Here is a 23245-nt window from a genome sequence, read left to right on the forward strand (position 1 = left end):
TCGTGGCCCCAAACCCACCCTGGGATGGGGGAAGAGGGGGGTGGGGGCTTCGCTCGGTGCGCGCGTCGCTCCGCAGCCGTGTGCGGGGCAGTGCTCGGGTACGCGTGTGCACGAGCACATGGGTGTGCGTGCATGAACACGTGTGTGCATGCATGTGTCCGCACGCCTGCGTGCGTGCAAACGTGCCTGCACGTGTGTCGCACGTGTGTGCACACCGGTACGTACCCACGGGGTGCCAGGGGCCGTGGGAGCTGCCCCAGCCCCGTGCCACGGTTCCCATGGGTGCCTGCCCCCCAGCACCCCCGCCTCCGTCCCGCCAGGCCTCCAATAAAGTCAGTGGTGTGAGCGCTGCACCGGCTGCCTCTCCTTGCGGGTGGGGGGCACCTGGTTCCCCAGGGGGGGGGGGCCCCGCTGGGGGTGGCGGGGTGGCGGTGACAACGGCACGTCCCCTGCGTGTCCCCCCGAGAGGCCCCGGCCGTTATCTCGCATTCCTGGCCGGGGTGGCCGTGCCTCACCAGGCTAATTATGGGCATGCGGCGGCGGGCGCGCGGCCGGCCCCCCTCCCCTGGGGACCTGGGCGCTGGGGACGGGGGGCTTGGTGGCACCGTCACGGCGGCATGGCCTCGCTCAGCTCGGCCGCCACGTACCGCGCCGAGCGCATCAGCACCTACAGCCAGGGGCACCCAGAGCCCCGCTTCGAGGGGGAGCGGTACCGCTACGACGCCTTCGGGTACCCAGGTATGGGGCGTGGGGGGGGGACCCCGAGCTGTACCCTCCTGTCCTGAGCCCTGGCCCTGCTCCCGAGCACCCCACATTCTCTGGATCATCCTGCACACCCCTCAAGTCCCTTCATGCCCCCCCCAGTGCTCCCCAAGGTCCCCAGGCCCAATTCTTCCATCCTGGCAATGTCCCAGAAACCTCAGCACCCCCCCCAGCCTTCTCCCCCCAAATTTTCCTGTCCATCCCCCATGTCCCCACCTGTCCCTAGGCCACCCATGCCCCCCCCCCAGACCCTCCCACAGCCTTTGGGTGCCCCCAGGCCACGCCGCACCCCCCTGCCCCATACACCCGGGGTGCCCAGCTCCCCGTGCAGCCCTCCCAATGTCCCCAACCCCTGGTGCCACCCGCCACCCCCAGCCCCCCCAAAGTGTCCCCAGCCTCTCCTGCACCCCCAGTGCCCTTGATACCCCTGAATGCTGTGCCCCCCCCCCCCCCCCCACCTGGCCGACCCCCATGACCGGTCCCCGCAGGGTCCCCGGGGGCCATGTACCCCTGCAGCCTGGGCCCCTGGGTGCAGGCCCAGGGGGACACCTACCAGGTGGTGGCCGACGTCAGCCAGTTTGAGCCCCCCGACATCGTGGTGACCACCTCCAACGGCCATGTCGCCATCCGGGCCGAGAAGGTGAGGAGCTGGGGGGCAGCCCCCGTACCCCAAACACGGCCCCCCACTGCCTGGGGCAGGGGACAAGCCCCAGCTCTGCCCCATGGTGCCCATCTCCCATGGGGGGAACTGGGAGCTGCTCCCTGGTGGGGTGGCTGGGAATCACCCACACTTGCACTGGGGTAACTGGAAGTGAGCACAATGCATGGCCATGGTGTGTGCCGTGCCGTGCCGTACTGTGCCATACCATGCCATACTGTGCCACACCGTGCCGTACTTTGCCGTAGTGTGCCGCACCATGCCACACTGTGCCGTGCTGTGCCGCACCTTGCCATACTTTGCCATACTGTACCGCACCGTGCCGCACCATACCAAACTGTGCCACACCATGCCGTACTGTGCCGCACCTTGCCATACTTTGCCATACTGTGCCAAATTGTGCCGCACTGTGCCACACCGTGCCATACTTTGCCATACTGTGCCGCACTGTGCCACGCCATGCCGTACTGTGCCGCACTTTGCCGTACTGTGCCGTACTGTGTCGCACTATGCCATACTTTGCCATACTGTGCCACACTGTGCCATGCCATGCCATACTGTGCCGCGCCATACCAAACTGTGCCACACCATGCCGTACTTTGCCATACTGTGCCAACTGTGCCGCACTGTGCCAAACTGTGTCGCACTATGCCATACTTTGCCATACTGTGCCACACTGTGCCACACCATGCCATACTTTGCCATACTGTGCCAAATTGTGCCGCACTGTGCCACACCGTGCCATACTTTGCCATACTGTGCCGCACTGTGCCACGCCATGCCGTACTGTGCCGCACTTTGCCATACTGTGCCACACTGTGCCATACCATGCCAAACTGTGCCGCACCATGCCGTACTTTGCCATACTGTGCCGCACTGTGCCGTAATGTGCCATACCATGCCGTACTGTGCCGCACTATGCCATACTTTGCCATACTGTGCCACACTGTGCCACACCATGCCGTACTTTGCCATAATGTGCCGTACTGTGCCATAGCATGCCGCGCTGTGCTGCACTGTGCCATACCATGCTGGCACCACTTCCCCGCAGGTGGCCGAGGACGGCACCGTGTGCGACACCTTCACCCACCAGTGTCGGCTGCCTGAGGACACGGACCCGCTGTCGGTGAGCTGTGCCCTCACCGAGGCTGGCACGCTGCTCATCACCGCCCGGCGCCGCGCTGGCACCCGCCCCGGTGAGCCCCCGCAGCCGCTGTACCGCAGCGAGGCCACGCTGGGAGCAGGGCCGGTGCGAGGACAGTGACGGTGACCCTGGGCCATGCCGGGGGGGGGCTTGGCCAGTGCCAACGCGCTGTGGTGTGGTGGCTCTGTTTATAAACTCCTTTTATTAAATTAATATAAAAATCTCTGTATTTACATGGGGGGTGACGCGGCGAGGCTGTGGCTGTGCCCGGGGGGGGCACTGGGGCTGGGGGGGGGGGTGGAGGTAGCGATGTGGGGAGCCCCAGGAGCTGGTTGGGAAGGTGTGGGGGGAGGTGTGGGCAGGCCAGGGGGGCACCTGGCCACCCCTGGTGCCGGGACGAGGGCACCCACCCTACGCCGGGACCCAGTGCGGGCATCCCCCGGCACCTGCGGGGGACAGGGGGGGACCCTGCAGCGCCCGCCCCCGGCGCACAAGTTGGGGACGTGGGGGGTGACACCGTTGGTGGGGGGGTATCCGGCGTCGCCGTCACTTGTCGGTGTCGCCATCGTCGGGGCCGGCCTCGCGGGGCATGGGGTGGTGCTGGTGGCGGTCCCAGAGTTGGCACAGGTCGGTGGTGTCGGGCTCGGGAGCGCTGGTGCTGCTGCGGCGGAAGCTGGCGAGCGGCGGCAGCACCTTCACCCCCTTGGCTGTCAGCGAGCCCTCGATGGCTTTGCGGAGCTGCAGACACCCCGATTCCGTCAGTGGGTGGGTAGAGAGCCCCCCAACCCCACCGATGCAGCCCCCCTGTGGCTCCTCACCTCCTTGAGGGACACCATGCCCACCAGGCGCCCGATGCTGGTGACGTACGCGTGGTCGAGGCCCAGCAGCGAGAAGATGGTGTGGGTCTGCGGGGAGATAGGGGGCTCAGAGTTTGGGGAGGGCACTGGGGGGGCGACAGGCACACACTGGGGGGGGATGCAGGCACACCTTGTGCAGCGAGGTGCGCTCCACCAGCTGGAAGGGTGCGGGGTCGATCTGGGCGCTGCCGAAATCCACGGGCTGGTCCAGCTGCCGCTCCTCCCACGCCAGGATCTGGGGTGGGGGGACCACGCCGTGGGGCACAGCAACCCCAAAACCTCCATCCCTCCCCATCATGGGGCCGTGGGGCTGTAGGGGCACCCCCCACCCTCCCCATTTTGGGCACCGGGGGTCTCACCTCTGCCGGCGTCATTCGGTCCCCCACGTCCATGTCCTCCTGTGGGAGAGGTGGGGGTGAGCAGGGTTGGCCAAGGGCACTGGGATCGGCCAAGCCCGGCTTGTGATTGGTGGAGAGAAGGCGGGCTGGGCCATGATTGGCTGAGGAAAGCGGCTGGGATTGGGCGGGGGGATCCCCGTCACGCTACGATTCGCCAAGCGGATTTGGGATCAAGAGTGAACACGCCCTGATTGGCCGAGCGGAAATCGGGGCAGGCTGAGATTGGCTGCGCAGATGTGGACCAAATGGGATTGGCCAAGCGGAATCGTGCCGGGCTCCTGATTGGTTGAGAAGATCCAGGCTGGCCCCTGATTGGCTGAGAGGAGCCACGCCCTGCCTGCAGCTTACCGTGATGGAAATGCGGACGTGCTTGGCCTTGCGAGGGGCCGTGCCCTGCGCCTGGCACCACGCAGGAGAGACGGCGGCGTTAGGGGGGGCACCACAGGGAGGGGCCGGTCGGGAGGGGATGGGATGGGTTGGGTTGGGGTGGGTTGGGTTGGGATAGGTTAGGTTGGGTTGAGATGTATGGGTTGGGTTGTGATGGAATAAGTTAGGTTGGGTTGAGATGGATGGGTTGGGATGGGATAGGATAGGTTAGGTTGGGTTTGGATGGATAGGTTGGGTTGGGATGGGATAGGTTGGGTTGGGTTGAGATGGATGTGTTGGGTTGGGTTGGATAGGTTGGGTTGGGTTGGGTTGGGTTGAGATGGATGGGTTGGGTTGGGTTGGGTAGGATGAGATGGGATGGGATGGGATGGGATGGGATGGGATGGGATGGGATGGGATGGGATAGATGTGTTGGGATGGATGAGATGGGTTGGGCAGGAACAGGCAGGGATAGGCAGGGTGGGAAGGTTCAAATAGGATTGAGAAAGAATGGGATGGGAAAGGTCAACTGGGGACGGAGAGGGATGGGACGGGCAGGAACAAGTGCTCACCTCAGCAGGCTCCGCAGCGGTGTTGGCACAGAAGAGGTTCTTGAGGGCGATGCCGGAGGTGTCGGCAGTGCCGGCTGCAGGCGGGCAGAGGGGTCAGCACGGGGACATGGGGGGGGTCCCGTGGTGGGCGCAGGGCACAGACTCACCCGGGGGGCTGTTGGGGGCGCTGGGCACCCGCTTCAGCGCTGGCTTCAGGGGCTTGCGGGAGCCACTGCGCGTGGGGGCGAAGGACGAGGCTTCAGTGTTGATCTGCAAGTAAGAAGGAACAGGGTCAGGGAATGTGGGCACCCTGGTGGGGGCACCCCAGGGTGGCCGCCCCTGCAGCCCCCTCACCTGGAAGCAGACGCTGGCTTCAGAGAGCCGGTGCCCGTCCTCGAAGCTTGCCCGTGCCCTCTGCCGCAGGGCCTGGAGCCGGCGCTGGGGATGGAGCTGCTGGCTCAGCAGGGCCCCCACCTGCTCCCGCTCGATGGAGCCCAGCAGGATCATGGACTCTGCCAGCAGAGAGGGGACAAATGTTGAAGGGGACAGCACCGTGGGGACCCCGGGGACGTGCCGGAGCTGCCCCTGCCCACCACTCACCAGCCGAATCCACCAGCGCCAGGCTCTTCATCTTGGTGCTGTGCAGGACCTGCTGCAGGTCCCGGTACTTGCAGTTGAGGGAGACGTAGGGGATGTCCCGCACCATGATGTCCTCCACCCGCACGTTGTATTTGCTGCCCGGGGCAGGCACAGTGGCCTCAGCGTGGCGGCCACATCGTGCCACTGCCCTCCTTCCCCTGCCCCGTGGCAGGGCTGGCTGGGGACATGGGGACACGGCAGGGTGGCACTCACTCGTGGTGCCCCCAGCCCAGCTCGGGGAGGTAGGGCAGCTTCTTGATGCGGATGATGCTGTCGTAGAGCGAGGGCTGGAGGCTCTGGGCCACGGCGTTGGCCAGGATGACGGCGATCATGACGGGGAGGATGTGCGAGATCTGTCCCGTCAGCTCGAAGACGATGACGGCCGTGGACACCGTGTGGGTGACGGCGCCCGACAGCGCGGCCGCCCCTGCGCCCGCGCGCGTCCCCGGGAGACACAGGGGCAGCCGTCAGGTGCCCGCCTGCCTGCCCGCGGGGGCCGTGTCCCGCACCCCTGGGACACCCTTGGGACATCCCCGATGGCAGGGCTCACCCAGAACCCCAGCAGCTCCCTTCGAGCACCCCCGAGCAGCGGCACGATGCGTCCCCAGCGCGGTGCTTACCCACCACGGCGTAGCCCCCCGGCACGATGCGGTAGGTGTTGCTGTCGGTGTGGATGCCGTCGGGGAACCAGGCTGCCATGCTCTCCCCCACCAGCCGCCCGAAAGCTGCCCCTGCCCAACAAAAAGGGGCTGGAGGGGGCCGTGGGGACTCGACCCCTCTCCTGCCCCCAAATGTGCTGTGGGACACACGTGGAGGGGGCCCCAGGGCCGGGCCGGCTCTCACCGATGACGAAGACGGGCATGAAGGCTCCGCAGGGCACCGGGATGGTGGTGGCCAGGGCTGACATCCAGAACTGCGCAGGGGGACACGGGCACACGTCAGTGGCCCCCCCCACGGCCTGGCTCTCCTCCAGCCGTGGAGCAGGATGCGGGCACGGCCCCGTGCTGTGGGGCAGCCACCTCCTCCCAGGGGCACCCAGCCAGCACCTCCCCGGGGGCACCTCGGTGGCTCCCGGCCAAGATCTCTTTGGCAGCACGTTGGTGGCACCACGCCACCACCTTGGTGGCCACCCCGTGCCTCCTGGTAGCACCTCGGTGGCAAGCATCCAGCACCTCCTCGGTGGCATCCAGGAGTCACCTCCTGCACCACCACCACCCCTGCCAGTGCCTGCTGGTGGCAGCTGGGGGCCGGCCGGGGCGAGCTGGGGCAGGACGCACCCACCTTCATGAGGATGAAGACGACGAGGGTGACAAAGACGTTGGAGCGGGGATTGCGCCAGGCCTCCAGGATGCCGATGTACTCGAACTCATCGCTGGGCTCCCGCTTGGACCACGTCTGGTTGTCGAACAGCGTCACCAGCGTGTCCTTCTGGGTGAGCTGGGGAGGTGCAGGGGTGAGCCGGGGGTGCTGCTGGTGGCCCACAGGGCCAGCAGTTTGCCCCCAGCCCCGTTGTGGCTACCTGTCCGGCCATGAACTGTCCGAAGCCGGGCGGGAAGGTCAGCGTGGAGATGAGCAGTGTCACCAGCGCGGGGAACAGCAGGCGCCTGGCGGGGTGGCACAGGAGGGGGTGACACCGGTGCAGCCCCAGCCCTGCCACCCCGGAGGGGACGGTCACTCCGAGCTGGTGGTGGGGACGAGGAGGCACCTACTTCTTCATCAGGAAGCGGTTGATGGTCTTCTGGCGGCGCATGAACTGCACGATCTTGCGGTTGAGGTAGACGAAGAGCGCGCCCCCGAAGCCGCTGGCGATCCTGGGGGTGAGCCGGGGGTGAGCACCCGCGTCCTGCTGCCACCCCGGGGATGTGGGGACAGGGACGTGGGGACAGGGACAGCCACACTCACCCGATGACGGCGAAGGCGGGCAGCTCCTGCAGGTCGAAGGGGAAGTCGAGGCGGAATCGGGTTTTGAAGAGCGCTGTGATGGTCTCTGGGGGCACGGCGGGGGTCAGCGGGGCCGGGTGGATGACCCCGGTGCCCCCCAGCCTCCCACCCCACAGGAGGTACCTTCGTCCTTGATCCAGACAGCCAGCACGCGGAAGATGAAGGCGCTGAAGGTGGCGGCGAAGAACCCGCGCCAGTAGTTGCGGACGGCGAAGAAGGTGGAGGTGACCTCGATGCTGAACAGGACTCCTGGCACCGGGGAGGGGGGGAAGGACGAGAGGGGAGGGAGGCGAAAGCCAGGCAGAGCCCAGGCTCCTGGCATGCTTCCCGCATCCCTCCCCGAGCCCCACGGCCACGCTGCGGGTCACAGGCTTCCTCGGCAAAGCGCACGGCCGGTCCCTGGCTGTCCGCACCGGGGTGCGAGCAAGAGGGCAGTGCGGGGACGTGAGCAGGCACGGGGAGGGGTGGGCGGCAGCCGGCTCTGGGGCTGGGGGCACACGCAGACGGACGGACAGACAGGTGGATGGACGGGGCGGCTCAGCACGCACGGGGCAAGGCAAGAGTTAGACACGGCACCAACCTACGGGCAGGGCTCAGCGGGGCCGGAGCGGGGAGCTCCCTGGAGCGCAGCGCGGCAGGGGAGAGGACGAGACGAGACGTTACACCTCCGGGAGCACGGCGCCCGCTCCTCCCTTCCTCCTCCGCCCCATGGGCACCCCGTCTAGCGGCACTGCCTCTCCCATGCCAGCTGGCCCCGAGGGGCAGGTCCCTGTCCCCCCCTCTGGCAGCGAGGGGCGCTCGGGGCAGGGTCCTGCTGGCCTCTCCGCGAGGACCCGGGAGCACGGGTGGGATGTGCGGGCAGGGGGGGGACCCTACCTCCGATGGGGGCGGCGAAGCAGCAGCCCACACCGACGGCGCAGGCGGCCGCCAGCATTTCGGTGTTCCTCGCCTCGTTCTGCGGGTGGGAATTGGGTCAGGGGGTGCTGCCCCCCCTCTCGCCTCCCCCCAGCCCCTGCCCGTCTGCCCACTCACCTCGTAGATGCCCCCGAAGAAGGAGAGGAAGCGGCTGAGCAGGGCTGCGCACATGCTGGCGATGTGGACGAAGGGGCCCTGCGGGGACACAACAAGGGGGGATCAGTTTGGTGCCCCCACCCTGCCCGCCACCCGCCCTGACCCCTGGCAGTGCCCTCACCTCCTTGCCCAGGGGCATGCCGCTGCCCAGGGCGCACGTCAGCCCGATCACCTTGGCCACGAAGGTCTTGAGGGTGAGGTACTCCTTCAGCACGACCCCCCGCAGGATGGTCTTCATCTCGGGGATCCCCGAGCCTGGTGCCGTGGGGACAGCCCTGACCCACAGCCCTGGGGGGGGGGCTTGGAAAACCCTCAGGACCCCCAACCCTACAGCCCAGGACACCCAGGTTGCTCGCAACACAGGAGGGGAGACCCCAGGACCTTACCCACAGCCTGGGGGGCGAGGATCTGGGTGAAGCCAGCCGAGAAGGTGATGAGCACGGTGGGGTAGGTGACCCAGGCCAGGTACTGCAGCAGCACGTTGGTGTCCAGGCCCCCGTACATCCACTTCTGGGCTGCGGGCGCAGCAGGCGAGACGGGTCGTGGGTGGCAGGGGACGTGGCACAGCCCCACGGCACGGCCACCCCACAGCCACCCCCCAGGGGAGCCCACCACCCGCCGGTGCCCACTCACCTTGGAGGCAGGTGGCGATGGCGAAGTCCATGGCCCAGCTCACCAGCGCCATGACCAGCCCCAGGAAGATGAGGAAGACCCAGTCCTCGCCCACCCTGGCGAGGAAGAACCGCTGGCACCGCACGGCGCAGCCTGCGGGCACAGGGCAGGCTCAGGGCCGGGGATGGGCACACGGGGTGGGGGGAGCACCGCCACGCGCTCCAGCCCCGAGGACACCACGCGTGCAGGGACACAGCTTGGCCCCGCGCCGCTCGCACAAGCGCTGCCCACTTGGCACGGCCCCAGGAGGAGCGGCGGGGCCCCCCCATCCCTGCTATTTTGGGCCATTGTGTCCCCGCTGCCCGGCGGGCAGGTGGCATTGTCCTCGGCGCCAGTGTCCCATGACAGCAGGAGAAACCCTACCCGCGGTGCCCGGAGCCGCGTGAAGCCGCACGGTCACCGTGTGTCCCCCCCCCTCCCCTTTCCCCGTGCCCCCCTCACCGCAGCGGGGGGCGCAGCGGCCCTGGCTGTACTCCAGCAGCTCGGAGGGGCGGCGTGGCTGCGGGGTGCTGTCGTCCCCCTGCTCCTGCTGCAGCCGCAGCCGGGCTGCCTCGTCCTTAGCGAAGGTGCCCAGGTCCTGCGTGTAGCGCCCGTACATCTGGGGGGAAGGAGAGGGGACAAGTTTTGGGGAGGGTGGCCGGGTGGGGGAAGTGAGGCAGGGGAGCAGCGAGCACCGTGGTACCCCATAGGGAAAGGGGTGGAAAATGGGGTTTTTCTTTCTGGGGGGGGAGGCATGGAAGGGGCTGGGTGGATCACGGCATGCGGGGATCGATGGCGATTGTTTCGCCCACGTGCTGAGCGCGGGTACCCGGCCCCGCTGGTACCAGTCCCCGGCCCTGCCCAGGTGCCCTGGGCACTGGGATGGGCGGGTGGTGGGTGGAGAAGAGCCCCAGGTGCCAGCAGCACGGCCAGGCTGCCTGAGCGATTCTCTGAGGGCTGATATTGGGGTTGTGCTCGCACCTCCCCTTGGCACCGTTAGAAACATGTTTGGGGCCCCCCCATGGGGCAGGAGGGCAGCGTGGGGCAGGGCGCAGCCCCAGCACCGGCCACGGGCGAGAAGGAAATTTGGGAGCAAGGGGGTGCGGGGCAAACAGGGGCACCGTGCCCACATGGGGGACACCCCCTCCTCCTCGGGTGGCACGTGGCACGTGGCCTGGCCCCGGGCAGTGCCCCCCGTGCCAGCCGGGAGCTCTTTGTGCCCGTCCTCCCCGCCGAGCTGGGGGCACTCGTCCCGCGTGAGCGGGCACTGCCAAGGGCTCGGTTGCTTGGTTTCCGCCTCGCTCCCCCCCGGCACGACCTGAATGCCAAGCGCCAGAGCTCGGCCCGGCACAAAGGGAGGCTTCAGGGCCGCGGGGGCCCCTGCCAGGCTCCCACGTCGGGGCGACGTGAGCCCCATGCCGATGGCGAGCCCACCCGCCGTGCCGCACGTGGCCACCCCGCAGCCCCCGGCCCGGCACCGTGCCCGGCGGAGGGGCCCCGGCACGGGTGGGCACCGCGCTCGGCACGTGGGCAGCACGGCCCCGGCTGCCACCGGCGATGCCCGACCCCGCTCACGCGCCCCAGGGCACGTGGCAGCTCCCGTGGGGACGGCGTGGGGGTGCGCTCCTCGTGGGGCATCGCTCCCCGCCCTGCCTCCTGCCCAGGTCCCTCTGGCACGGAGCAGAAAGCAGCCAGAGCGGCGCCGGGTGGATTCTCTGCTGTCTGATACCCGGGCTGAGCTCAGCGCTGGGGGGGAGAAAGGGAGGGGACACGTGTCCATCGCTAACCCTCCTGGCACGGATCGTGCCCTGAACTCCTGCTCCACATGGGGCTCGGCGGGTCCTTGGCCCTATAGGGGAATGTGCCGGGGGTGGAGGCGGCGGAGACGCCAGCTCAGCCTCCTCGGGGCCGGATTCAGCATCGCCTGCCAGAGGAGGACCCCGGCCCCGCACGGGGCCCGGCGTTCAAAGGCTCCCTTCGGGCCAGGCTTGTTTCCTCTGGAAGAACAAACGGCCCCGCGCCCGAGGAGCGCTGTCAGCCTGCCAAGCGCCCGCCTCCCCCCAGCCTCACCGCCCCCCCAAGCTGGGACCGGGGCACCCCCAGGCCGGCTCCACGCCCCGTGCCGGGGGCTGGCACGCTGCCCACCGGTTATTGGGGTCCCTGGCGGGGTGCCCCTATAGCTGCGAGGGGTCTAGCCTGGCTGGGAGGGGAGTTGCTCCCCTCTGACCCCCATCTGCAGCCAACCCCGCTTGTAATGGGGCGATGGGAGCCAAGGGGCCATGCCGCCCCGTGCCGCAGCCCCACGGGCACAGCCTGGGTGCCCCGGGGTGCCCCGTGGCAGGGCCGGGCAGCCCCGGCTGCTGGCGAGAGCCGGCGGTGGGTTCTGCCTTCCTCCTCCTCCTCCTCCTCCCGCTCGGGTTATTTTTCCACAAAGGCCTTTTGAAACACAAACAGCCCCGGGACTCCGGCCTCCGCCGCGAAGCAGCTGAACAATCACAGTGCCGGGCGGGCAGGGAGCGGGCACGGGGGGGGCCTGGCGGGGGGCACACGGGGACACGGGCGCGGGCCGAGGCCGGTATTTTGGGACCGGGCTCCCCCCGCTGCAGGCACGAGCCGTGCCGAGCCCCTCTGGCCGTGCCAGCCCGCGGTGCCCGCTGCGCCCGGGCGATGCGGCGCACAGGGCGGGTGCTGGCAGAGGCTCTGCAGTGTCCCCGTGCCACCCCGTCCCATGGCAGCCGGGGCACTGAGCCCCCTGGAAGGGGTGGGGGCATTTAAAGGGGGAGCGGGGTGCCCCGGGGTGGCAGCCAGGGGGACAGAGAGAGGCTGGGGGGGGGATCCGTGTCACGCTGCCTGTCTGAGCCGGGCTCTAATCGCCCTGAGCGGCTCCGCGGCGAACAAGGGCAGTTTGTCGAGCTTAATCCTCCCCCCCAGAGGCCCTCTGCTTGCCTGGCATGCGGGGGGCACGGGGGCTGGCACGGACCCTGCGCACCCCTACCACTGCCGGGGCCATTCCCACAGACACCCACCCCGCACGTCCCACGCAGCGTGGGGTCCCCAGGACGGGCACAATGTGGGGGCACGGGGCAGACAGCGGGGCTGTCCCTGGGGCTGGCAGGCTCCGGACAGAGCCCGAGCCTCTCGGCAGGTGCTGGCAGGAGCCGGAGGCGCTAGGGGAGGGCTGGGCACCCGCCCTGCTGCCTGGCACGGGGGTGGCTTCCAAAAGCCAGGCACGAGGCCACGGGACAGGCGCCCGTCCCCAGCCTCGCCCGCGTGGGCGAGCCGCAGGTGGCTTCGGGAGCCTCTCCGCAGCCCCGAGGCCGTGGGGATGGGCACCCCGGGGTGCCCAGGGCGTGGGTGCCTCCCCGCCTTGAGGAGAGCAGGGCAAAGTCTGCCGGCACCATGTGAGGCTGCCCTGGTGCCAGCCGCGTGCCAGCGTGCCTCTCCCCTCCTGCGCTGCCCACGGGCTCCTCGGCACCGCGGTGCCGGCTGCGGACACGGCACGGGGGGGGGTCAATATGGTGCTGGGGGGGAGAAAGGGGCAGCCCCGTGGATCCTGTTGGATGGAGTAGAGCCAGAGCACTGATCAGGGGGATGCCATGCAGCCAGACCCCGCAGGGAATGGGGTGGGGACCACGGGGACCCTGGGTAAGGGTGTCTGGGAGGACAACGCGTGCCCGGCGCAGCAGGAGCACAACACCATACACCAGCCCCGCTGCGTGCAGCCAGCTCAGGCTCCTTGCAAACCCCGGCAGCTGTGGGCACAGGTGCCCAGCAGCAGCTCAGCCCCTTCCCTGCCCGCCTCCCCTGCCCTGCCTGCCTGCAGGCCTTTGCCAGGGCAAAGTACCCGTTTGCCGAGCCGCCCCGGGCGCCGGCCCAAGCAGGGGCCGGGGAGAAGCCACCTTTGGCCGGGATGTCAGAGGGCTGCGGGCAGCGCAGGGGGCTGCGGCACGGCGGGGAGGGAGCCCACCGCGGGGCAGCTGGGCACCAGGGGGGTTAGCGGGGAGGCTGCGGAGGGGACGGAGTCGTAAACACGGGGCTAAGGTTGCAGGCGGGGGAGATACGCTATCTGCGGGGCAGAGGGCTGGGGCCGGGTGGAGCATTGGGGGGGGTAAAGGGTGCCGGCTGGCAGGGAGGCGCCCCCGGAGGGGCCCTGGGGGTGGGCGTCACCCCCCTGAACTGTGAGAGCTTGCTGGGGAGGGGGGGGTGATGGTGGAAGCGTGCCCAAGGGTCCTGCCGCGGGGCTGGGGTCTCCAATAGGCTCCCCGAGCGCCAGGAGGCTGTAGGGTGGCACCAAGCATCCCCCCAAGCCCTAGCGCCCCGCCCAGCCAGAGGTGGTCCCAAACGCTCCGGGAGAGGGGAGAGGGCATAGCAAAACATTGGGGGGGACAGCGCAGGTGACACTGGCCCTGCCACCCCGAGCAGAGCTCCCTGGGGGTGGCGACACCCCCCCCCAGCCCCACCACTCCCTCCCGGAGCCGTGCTGCTGCCCCCGGTGCCCCCGCCGTGCCCGGTGCCCCCCGCGGTGCGCCCGGTGCCCGGTGCGCGCTGCGCTCACCAGGGTCTGCTCGTACTGCAGCGCCCGCTGCTCCGCGCTCTCGGTGGCCATGGTGCCGGTGCTGCCGGTGCTCCTGGCCGTGCCGGTGCCGGTGCCGGTGCCCGCGGCAGCAGCGGCTCCTCCCGGGCCGTGCGGGGCGGGCCCCGGGGCAATGCCCGGGGGAGGGCCCGGCCGCGCTCCGCCTCCGCCGCCGGCACCCGGCACCGGCACCGGGGAACGGGGAGTGCGCAAGGGGCTGGGGGGGGCTCTGCCCTGCGCGGGGGCGGCCGGGGGGCACTCGGAGCCCCCCCGGGCTGGGGTGACACTGGTGACCCCCGCTGTTGGCCAAGCGCTGCTGTCTGTGGGCTCGGGGAGCCGCAGGGGGCTGGCAGTGCTCTGCCCAAGCCCTGCTGAGGGGTGGGAGCAGAGGGGGCAGCGCTGGGGACAACGAGCTGGGGTGCAGCCCCCAGCCCCACGGCTGTGCCCGCCTGGGGGGTCAGGGTTGTGGAGCAGAGCCCCCGTGCCTTGGTATCACCAGGGATGAAGCAGGGGGACCAGGGATGCCCGCGGGTTGGAGGCACCTCGGGGAGCCATCGGAGGCACCCAAGGGTGCAGGGAGCACGTCCTTACCGCGGCACCGCTCAGCGCCCCGGCGATGCCAGCCCGGGGAGGGGATCCTGGACTCCTCTCTTCGCTGCCAGACCCGCTGGGCAGCAGCAGCTCAGCCCTCTCCGGAGAGCTGCGCGGGCACAGCTGGGCACCGGCGCTCCTCGGGCGATGCGCTCGGGCATGGCACGCCGGCTGCTGTCCCTCCGGGGCCACCAACACCTCCGTCCCCCCGCCACAACGGGCTCAGGGGCGGCCGGGATAGTTGGCAGGGCCGAGCTCTCCCTGGTCCCCGTGGCACCGCATGGCACGCTCGGCAGGGACGGAGCTGTGGGACCAGTAACGGGCTGGTCCTCGCTGCCCGGCTGCCCCTTTCTGCTCTAAGGCTGGCACCCTGAGCGCTGGGTGACGATGGCCGGGGCGGGCACTGGGCTTTGCTGGGCTGGAAGGGGTCATTGCCGGGCAGTTTGTGGCAGGGAGGGGATGGAATGGACGCTCTGCTCATTGCTGCCCCGCGCACGGAGTCCCCTCCTGGCTCGTCAGCTCCTGGCACTGCCCCGCGGCAACCGGGACGCGCATCCGGAGGGGAGCCCCGTGCCAGGCCTCGCGCTCTGCCCGCTGCCACCAGCGTGCCACCGCTGTGCCACGAGGTCACCACGGGTGCTGCCACCCTGCTGGCCAAGGCACGGGGTTTGGGACACCCAGCTCAGCATGTGCCAGCCCCGTATACCCCTGTGCCACCTTCCCACTGCCCTACCCACATCCCAGTCCAGCCCCGTGTCACCCCTGTGCAGTCCCCACTTCTCACCATGGCAGTGCTGTGCTGATATCACCCCGTGGTGGCCCAGCAGAGCCCTGTGTTACTTTCCCTGGCCTGGCACCTTTGTGCCACCACGGGGGTGCTGGCACAGAGCACAGCGGGGCCCCCAGGTGCTGCGCACACCCTGGCCACAGGCAGAGCCAGCATCGCAGCCCCAGCCCCACAAAAATCCCCCTGCTGCCACCCCACAGCCCACACAGGCACCCCGTGCCCCGTCCCCAAAGCCCCACGTCCCCAACCAGATGGCACACGTGCCCCCAAACCCAACAAGCCCAGGGCTGGGGACTGTAGGACACACACACAACTCGACGCCTGCCGCTGCCAGGATGACACAGAGGGGCCGGGGGGGGGGCAATATCTCTGTTTTTAATAAATACATCGGGACCCCCGTCCCCATAAATTACATGACGAGTCCAGCCGAGCCGGGACGGGCGCAGCGAGACGGGGGCAGGAGGGATTTTACACTATGTACAAGGCGGGCACGGTGCCCGCTGCGCCCGCTGGTGGCGGGGCTCACGGAGAGGGGGGGGCGCTGGGTGCCCGGACCCCCCCAGCCCTGCTGCTGCCTGCTGGGGGGAGCGGGCAGGGCAGCCCCGGCACCGCGGCCGTGCTGGGAGGGGGTGCCCAGGCTGGGGGCTGGCCCCTGCCCCCCAATCCCTGCTCCTCTGCGCCCCGTCCCCGTCCCCCCAGGGGGGCGATGGGCCCCAGGGGCTCCTCGGGACCACCCGGCATCGCTGCGCGCTCGCCCCGCTCCGGGCAGCGGTCACTGCTTAGCGGCTCCACGCCTCGGCCGGGGCATCGTGCACCTTCTCCGGGGGGGCGTCCGGAGCTGCGGGGGGAAAACGGGGCTGAAAGAGGGGCAGGGAGGGTGCACAGAAGGGTCCTGGCTGGGGCTCGGCCCCCGAGGGGGGCGCACTGGGCGCGGGCTCACCGCGGCACTTGGCGCAGCAGGGGTTGTCCCTCCTGGCGGGGCTGGCGCAGGCGGCCGGCGGGCACTCCTGGCGCTGGCAGTGCGTCTCCCCTGACTGCGGGGTGGGGAACGGGGCTGAGCCACCGGGGTCCCTCGGTGCCAGCCCCAAGCTCCTCTCCCACCCATCCCCGAAGCGCTCAGGCTGGCGCGGGGGCAACCTCTGCGCCCCCGGTGCCGCCCGCGGGCCGGCACACTCACCACACACCAGCACAGGATGCACTTCATCTCCCCGAAGGGCGGCACCGAGGGGTGCCAGCTCTCGTTGTTGAGGTACCAGCGGCGCCCGAAGCGGCAGGCACGGGGCCCGTCCGCCTGCATGCTGTCAGCCAGCTCGGGGACGCTCTTCTCAGGGGCTGCGGGAGAGGGCACGGGGAGGATGAACACCCACGGGGTGGCATCGGTGGCTTTGGGGACACAGGCGAGGGCAGGAGGGGGCTGCAGGTACCTGGGCACTGCTTGCAGCAGTCAGAGGGGGCTGGCTCGCACCGGGTTGGCGCAGGTGAGGCGTGGGCACTGCACCTTCTCGCAGTGCACTTCGCCCGTGGTGCCCTGCGGGGAGCGTGCGGGGCTCACGGGGGCACCGGCACCAGGTGCTGCCCCTGCCCTGCTTCGAACTCCCCCCCCCAGCAGCTCACAGCACCCATGGGTGGCTCTGCAGGGCGGGGGCCCGCGCTCACCTTGCAGGTGCAAATGGCACACTTGATGAGGCCGAAGGGGGGCACGACGGGGTGCCAGCGGGTGCCCGAGCCTCGCCACGTCTTGTCCCCGTCGAAGTAGCAGCCTGCGGGAGGTGGGCACGGCGTCCGTGGGATGGCCGGGGGGGGGGCCAGGGAGGCCGGGGCTGCCCCTCACCCCGTGCCCCCGGGACTCACCCTCGCTGCTGTCCCGTGCCCGCTCCAGCTTCAGCTCCTCCTGCTCTGTCTTCTTCTCTGCAAGGACGAGGGAGGGCATGAGGGGACACTAAGGGTGCCAGCGGGGGAGGAACAGAGAGGGATCACCCCACCTTGTGCCCCTGGGGCTCTAGCTTTACCCACACCCCCCACTTCTCCTCCAGCACCCCCTCGGAGCCCCCTGCCCCCCCATCACCTTCGCAGACGGGGCAGCACAGCTCCTCGGGGTGCACCTGGCGGCTGCAGTTGAGGGGCTGGCACAAGATGGGGTCACAGATCACCGTGCGCTTCTGGGGACAGCAGGGGACTCATTAAAGGGCTCATTAAAAGGGGGGCCACACCGACGGGTGCTGCCCCCCAGCTCACACCCCAACAGCCCGTACCTGGCAGCTGCAGATGGAGCACTTCTTGTCGTAGTCGGGTGCCCAGCGGGTGCCGTGCGCCCGGTGCTGCCCCTCGAAGAAGCAGGAGTTGGGGTCCTTCTTCAGCTGCTCCGCGTCCCTGGCCTTGGAGCCCTCGGAGAGCTCGGCCTCCCCCGGGGCCAGGCGGGCCCCCCCTGCCTGGCACCGGTTGGGGATGTGCACCTGGGGGGCAGGAGGGTTGGCACTGAGGGGGACCCCACGAGCATGCCACGCCAGGCTGCTGGCACCGTCCCCACCATGTCCCCTTCCCAGCCCACCCCAGGCAGCGTCATGCAGCCCAGGACCCTGCCGTGCCCCCGGGGGGTGACAGGGACGCACGGGGGGGACCTACCCATCCCCGCATCTCCCCTCGAGGGTGGGCTTTGGTGCTGACTTGCAGGAAAGCGGTGCCCTGGGCCAGGTGCTGCAGGAGATCGGCGTCCAGATCCTTCACCACCCCCTGAGCCTGCGGGGGCGAGAGGGACGCGGGGAGGTGAGGGCTGCCCCGAGCCCTGAAGCAGCACCCGGGGGGGGGTCCCGGCCTCGTGCCCACCTCACCTCGGTGCCGTAGAAGCCCTTGAGCAGCCGCTTGTGCTGGTGTGGCCGGGCGCCCAGCTCGCCCAGCTCGGCCACGCCGTGCAGGTGGGCGCTGACGGTGCCATCGGCCGGGCGGCCCAGCCCCGCCACGGCGATCTCGTAGTGCAGGTGGCAGTGCTCGTCCAGAGACAGCCAGGCGTGCCCCCCGGCCCCGCTGCCCACCGGGGGGGACACCAGCTGCCCCGCCAGCGGCACCGGCATCTCTGCGCACAGACAGGGGCGGTGGGAGGCAGTGGTAAAAGGGGGGGGTGGATGCTCCGCCACCCCGCTGCCACCGCGCCCTGGGTACCTGTGTAGCGAGCCAGGAGCCCGCTGTAGGGCAGGGAGATGACCTGGCCCCGCAGCTCGCCCTCCGCCCAGTCCTTGGTGGCCACGTTGAGGAAGAGCTCGTTCTGCAGCAGCATGTGGGCGTCGCGGGCGCTGGGGCTCTGCCAGGAGCCCTGGGCCTGAGACAAGGGGGAAAAGCACCCGGGTGGGGACAGGGACACCCCGTGTGAGCCTCCCCGCTGCCCCCATTGCCAGCCCCGTGCCGCCAGCACTCACCAGCCCGTCCTTGTAGCTGGGCGTCATGTCGAAGAGCACGTTCCTCTTGTTCTTCCTCCGCGGCTTGGTCTCCAGCGTGACGCCCACCACCTCGCTGGCCGTGCCCACCACCCGCACCTGCGGGCAGGGCGCCGAGGGGCAGCAGCGGGGGCACCCCCGGGGGCGTGGAGGCGCACCCCCAGCGTGGTGCCCGTGCCCCTTACCTGGTACTGCAGCGTGCCGTTCTCGTGCAGGGCCAGCTTGGCCGAGCCCACGGCCCCCGTCTTGGTCGGCAGCAAGGCGTCCGCCCCGCACAGCACGCTCTGGATGGCTTGAACCCGGGGAGAGAATGAAGAGGGGATGGGGGTGAGGCTGGGGAGGGGGGCACAGCCGCCCCCTGCGCCCCGGGGTGCCCGTGCTCACTGTCACAGCCGCGGCGGGCGGTGATGGTGCCGGCCAGCTGGCGCGCGTGCCGGCCCTCCGTCTCGGCCACGATGCGGAGCTGCCCCTGCACCAGCCACTGCAGCTCGCGGGCAGACAGGTCGCTCAGCACCTCGGCGAAGTCGGGGTCCTGGAGGAGGGGAGAAGGGGGTGTAGGGGGGTGGGCCCTGGCCCCGGGGGCTGCCGGCGTGCCGGGGGAGGCGGGCGGGGACGGCCGTACCTCCACGGTGATGTTGGCACGGACCTCCCGCAGCGTCCGGCCCTGGTGCAGGATGCGGACCCGCAGCGGCACCCAGGGGGATTCTGCGCAGGGCAGGGCAGGGCAGAGAGCTGAGCCCCAAACCCACCCCTCTGCCCCCCCTGCTCCCCAACAGCGACACCCCACATCCTTACTGCACGCCCCGACCCCTGCCCACAGCTTGGCCCGCACCATTCCCCCCTTACGCCCCCCATCCTTGCACAGCCCCCCTCCTGACCCCCACGCCCCATGCACCCCAGCCCCTCACTCCTACACATCCCCCTGCCCCAAATTCCCCCCCAAAACCCACGCACACCCCAGCTGACGCCCAACCCTGCGCACTCCTGTCCCCACGCCACGCACAACCCCTGCGCCCATCCTGACCCCACAGAGGCCACCCCACGCCCCCCCTGCGCCCCCCCACCCTGCAGGGTGCCCGTGCCCACCCTCACCCCCGGCGCCGGGCTCCAGCAGCCCGCGGGCCATGAGGATGAAGTGCAGGTTGTTCTCGGCATCGCTCAGCGTCAGCATGGCCATGCCCCCGGCTCCCAGGTGCGCGGGGTCCGAGGAGGTCAGGATGGCACCGAAGGTCTCTGAGCGGGGACAGGGGGCGTGAGGGGCACCCCGCCGGGCACCCGTTTGGGGGTGGGGGGCGCGTGGGGGGCCCAGCCTTACCCGCAAAGAGCGCCCGGTGCTTGAGGATGTGCCCGTGGACCTCCCCGGAGGGCTGCGCGCGGGTGACGAGGGAGACGCGGAGCTGCTCCCCGCGCAGCAGCTGCACGTTGGCCTTGGACACCGTGCGCCACATCCCGCAGAGCTGCGGGCGAGGAAAGGCTGGGCAGGGGTCGGGGGCACCGTGCTGCCAGGTGTGGGGGGGCACAATCGGGTTGTTTTACCCCCCCCGTGCCCTCCTGCCCCTCTCACCATGCCGTCCTCGGGGGCCGCGCTCTTCTGCACGGGGTGCTCGAACAGCACGTTGCCCTCGGGGTCGCTGAAACGCACCCGGCTCGGCCTCCCCAGCCTGCGGGCACCGAGGGGGTGAACGGAGACCCCCCCTCACCCCCTGGCTCCCCTCCCTTGGGCGCCAGCACCCGGGGTGGCCCAAAGCTGGCCGGGGTCCCCTGGGGTCCCCCTGCCCCAGAGCGGAGCCAGGCTGGCACCACGCAGGAGGGGGGTCCCCGCTGGGGAAGACGGTGGGGCCGGACCCGCGGGGAGCCGAGCGGTCGGCCCGGCTGTAAATTAGGAGCATTTTCGGCTCCGTTTGGCTCCCCCGGTCGGAGCTGGAAATTAGTCACCACTTTACTATGCAAAAGGGGCCTGGAAGCGAGGAAGAGCAGAAGAAACCGGAGCGGGAAGGAGGGAGGGAAAGAGAGAGGAGAGGAGAGGAGAGGCTCAGCCGCCGCCAGCAGGCAGCCGGGGAGGGCACGGTGGGGACTGGGGGCCCCGTCAGCAGCGCCCGCCAGCGGGGGCACGGGGCTGCACGGCGCCTCTGCCCCGCTGTGCCCACGTCCCCCGGCCCTGGAGCCGGTCCCGGTGCCGTTTGTTTGCGCTCCAGCCCTGGAGGCGAAGGGGTGAGGCCGTGCCGGCGCCGTGCCGAAATGCCGGCTGCCCGCAAGCACCGCCGGACCCCCGGCACCTCGCCCCCCTCCCCAAATCTCTCCCCACCACCACCACGCCAAGGTGAGGCTGTGACACCGCAGGGAGTGTCCGGAGGGGGGGAAACTGAGGCACGAGCACACCTGCACCCCGTGTGTTCGGGGACTCACCGCTCGTAGCTGATGGAGAAGAGCAGGTAGGAGCGCAGGAGGGTGAAGCGAGCCTTGGCCACCGCGCTGGACGTGGGGTGCCACGGCTCGGGGCCGCTCGTCAGCAGGGCCACGAACTCTGGGGAGGGGGGAAAGGTGGTCGTGGAGGGAGCGTGGGGACGTCCCGTGTGCCCGCTGCCTGCCCCGGGGCTCACCTGTGCGGGCGTCGTCGCGGGCCAGGCCCTCGGAGCTGAGGTAGGAGCGGTCGTTGTAGGGCTTGTCCAGCTCGTCCTCCTTGTCCTGGAAGTACTCAAAGGTGTCGAAGGGGGGCTCGGCGCTCTTCTCCGGGGGGCCTGGCAAGGCTGGCATGGCAAGGCACAGCGGGGAGGGGATTGCAGCAGGCTGCTTGCGGTAAAACTAAATCCCCCCCCTCCCAAAATAAAGCCAAAAACAGGGCTGTGCGCCAGGGGCACGCTGGGTTCAGCCCCGTGCGCCCTCTGTGCGCCCCTGCCCAGCACCTCGTGGGCATTCCAAGGGCACAGACAACCCCAAAAATAAGCATCCACTTCCTGAGGGGGTGCCCAGCGCCCCGCGGGGGCTGCGCTCACCTTTGGGGCAGGTGTGGCAGCAGTGCCCGGGCAGCAGCGTGGCGCGGGGGGCAGGCGGGCACGGGGCAGTCCTGCTTCATGTTCTTGCAGTTCACTTTTCCTGCTGCCTTCCCTCGGCGGTTCCTCTGCTGGGGTGGTCAGAGCCGTGCCGAGCCGTGCCAGGCATGCGGGCGACCCAACCACCCAAATTCCCCTCGGGTGGCACATTCAGGGCACCAGCGCTCCCCCGGTACGGCCCAGCTCCCCCAGCCCATCTGGAGCCCCCCCCGGACACCTTGCGCAGCCCCCAGCTGCCTGTACCGAAGCCAAGCCCCCCCTGCTCCCCCCCCCCCCCAAGCCCCCATCCCCCTGCCCAGCTGTGCGCGGCCCCTCCAGCCTCGGGGGGCTGCTGGAGGGGGGGCCGGGGGCCGTCCTGAGGAGGGGAAGGAGAACGAAGCCTGATCCTTTAAGCCCCCCCCCTCCCCTTCTCCTCCCCGCTGCCCCCGGGGGGGGGACACCCAGGTGTCAGGCCGGCTGCAGGAATCCCTGCTCGCTTTCCATGGGGTGGGCGGAGATGGGGGTGAAGGGGGCGCCCCCCCCCCCAGCTCCCAGCCCCCTCCCCAGCAGGGCCCCGTGCTGGGGGGGTCTCCGCCGTGTGCGGCGCGGCGCGGGGGGGCTCTCACCGGCTCGCAGTGGCAGATCACGCAGCGCATCACCCCGAAGGGCTCCCCCAGGTCCGGGTGCCACGTCTCGTCCAGCGCGTAGAAATGCCCCCCGAAGGCGCAGCCTGCGGAGACAACACCCCCCCCCCAAAAAAAAAAAATTGACAACCCCCCACCACCACCACCCGAAAAAAAAAACCAAAAAACAAACCCAAGTCACCTCCGGGCCGCGGGCACCCCCCTGCCGCAGCCCCGCGGGGCGGACAGCGGCCGGCACCGCCCCACCGTGCGCGCTCCCCGCTCCCCCAGCACGGGGGTCCCGGCGGAGCCCCGGCACCGGGTGTTGGGGGGGTGGGGGGGGGGGAGAGAGCGGACCCTTGGGGTGCAGGAAAAAGGGGGTGCACGAAGGGGGGAGCGCGGAGAGGGTGCGAGGAGAGGGGTGCGAGGAGAGGGGTCGCCTGCGCCCGGGGCGCACGGGAAAGGGGGTGCGGAGGAAAAGGGGCGCACGGAGGGGGTCCTACCTGCCGCCCCCCCGGGGGGCAGCGGCTCGGTGTCGGGCCGGATGGGCAGGGCGAGCTTGGGGCGGGCGGCGCGGGCGGGCAGGGCGAGCAGGGCGAGCAGCAGCAGCAGCGGGGCGGCGCGCATGGTGCCGGCCGGCCGGGGGAACCGGGGGGCCGGGGGCGGGGAGGGGGGGCCCGGCCGCTGCCTGCCGCTGCCGCCGCCACCGCCTCTGCCCGGCTGCCGGCCCCGGCCCCGCTTTATAGGCGGCGGCATGGGCAAGCGGGAGCTGCGAGCCCTGTGCAAACAAAGGGCCGCTAATGAGGCGCAGGCAGCGGCCGGCCGGGGGGGACGCGCCCCCGCTGCGCTTTGCGCACCCCCCCCCCTCCCGCTCGCCCCCCCAGCCCAGCCGCCTCCTCTCCCCCTCTTCACACATCCCCGGCCCCGGGTCGTTCTGGGGCACCCCGGTGGCTGTAGGTGGTCCCCGGGGGGATTGGGGTGATGCCTGGTATGGGTGTTTTGGGGATACCCCCCCTCTGTTTGCCACCCACCCCCTGAGGCACGGGGTACCCCTGGGCATGGGGCATCCCTGGGAGCCCCATCCATTGACCCCTTCCCTGGGTATGGGGTACCTGGGGGATGCCGTCACCCCCATGGCATGCTGGGGACCCCCCCGATCCACCCAAAACCCCCCAG

At 70.3% G+C, this 23245-nt stretch overlaps 3 protein-coding genes across 3 annotated transcripts; 1 reads left to right on the plus strand and 2 right to left on the minus strand.

The window, feature by feature from the left end:
* Positions 1 to 617: 617 nt before the first annotated feature.
* Positions 618 to 2684, plus strand: LOC311212695 (heat shock protein beta-7-like; the record flags this gene model as incomplete). The annotated part of the gene is made up of 3 exons (XM_084292234.1): positions 618 to 738; positions 1251 to 1402; positions 2472 to 2684. 3 exons carry the CDS (start codon positions 618 to 620, stop codon positions 2682 to 2684), a joined length of 486 nt encoding a protein of 161 aa, XP_084148360.1.
* A 426-nt stretch (positions 2685 to 3110) lies between these two features.
* CLCN2 (chloride voltage-gated channel 2) lies at positions 3111 to 13644 on the minus strand (the record flags this gene model as incomplete). The annotated part of the gene is made up of 24 exons (XM_084292223.1): positions 3111 to 3302; positions 3383 to 3469; positions 3552 to 3656; positions 3781 to 3819; positions 4168 to 4218; positions 4758 to 4831; positions 4904 to 5006; positions 5091 to 5248; positions 5337 to 5470; positions 5589 to 5802; positions 5996 to 6106; positions 6219 to 6288; positions 6657 to 6812; positions 6895 to 6979; positions 7085 to 7186; positions 7278 to 7362; positions 7440 to 7565; positions 8193 to 8271; positions 8349 to 8426; positions 8509 to 8642; positions 8774 to 8902; positions 9021 to 9152; positions 9501 to 9657; positions 13594 to 13644. 24 exons carry the CDS (start codon positions 13642 to 13644, stop codon positions 3111 to 3113), a joined length of 2652 nt encoding a protein of 883 aa, XP_084148349.1.
* Positions 13645 to 15501: 1857 nt separating this feature from the next.
* CHRD (chordin) lies at positions 15502 to 22696 on the minus strand (the record flags this gene model as incomplete). The annotated part of the gene is given in 25 exon segments (XM_084292359.1): positions 15502 to 15827; positions 15930 to 16023; positions 16167 to 16321; positions 16414 to 16441; positions 16443 to 16517; positions 16646 to 16749; positions 16841 to 16897; positions 17055 to 17148; positions 17242 to 17442; positions 17612 to 17725; positions 17818 to 18059; positions 18146 to 18302; positions 18400 to 18516; positions 18603 to 18709; positions 18802 to 18949; positions 19040 to 19122; positions 19510 to 19650; positions 19733 to 19874; positions 19982 to 20078; positions 20824 to 20941; positions 21018 to 21164; positions 21411 to 21459; positions 21461 to 21538; positions 22073 to 22176; positions 22573 to 22696. Coding segments are annotated over 25 exon segments (2835 nt in total). The 3' UTR covers positions 15502 to 15768.
* Between the last annotated feature and the right edge of the window lie 549 nt (positions 22697 to 23245).

Source organism: Netta rufina (assembly GCF_964035555.1).
Source record: "Netta rufina genome assembly, chromosome: 9".
NCBI classification, from domain to species: domain Eukaryota; kingdom Metazoa; phylum Chordata; class Aves; order Anseriformes; family Anatidae; genus Netta; species Netta rufina.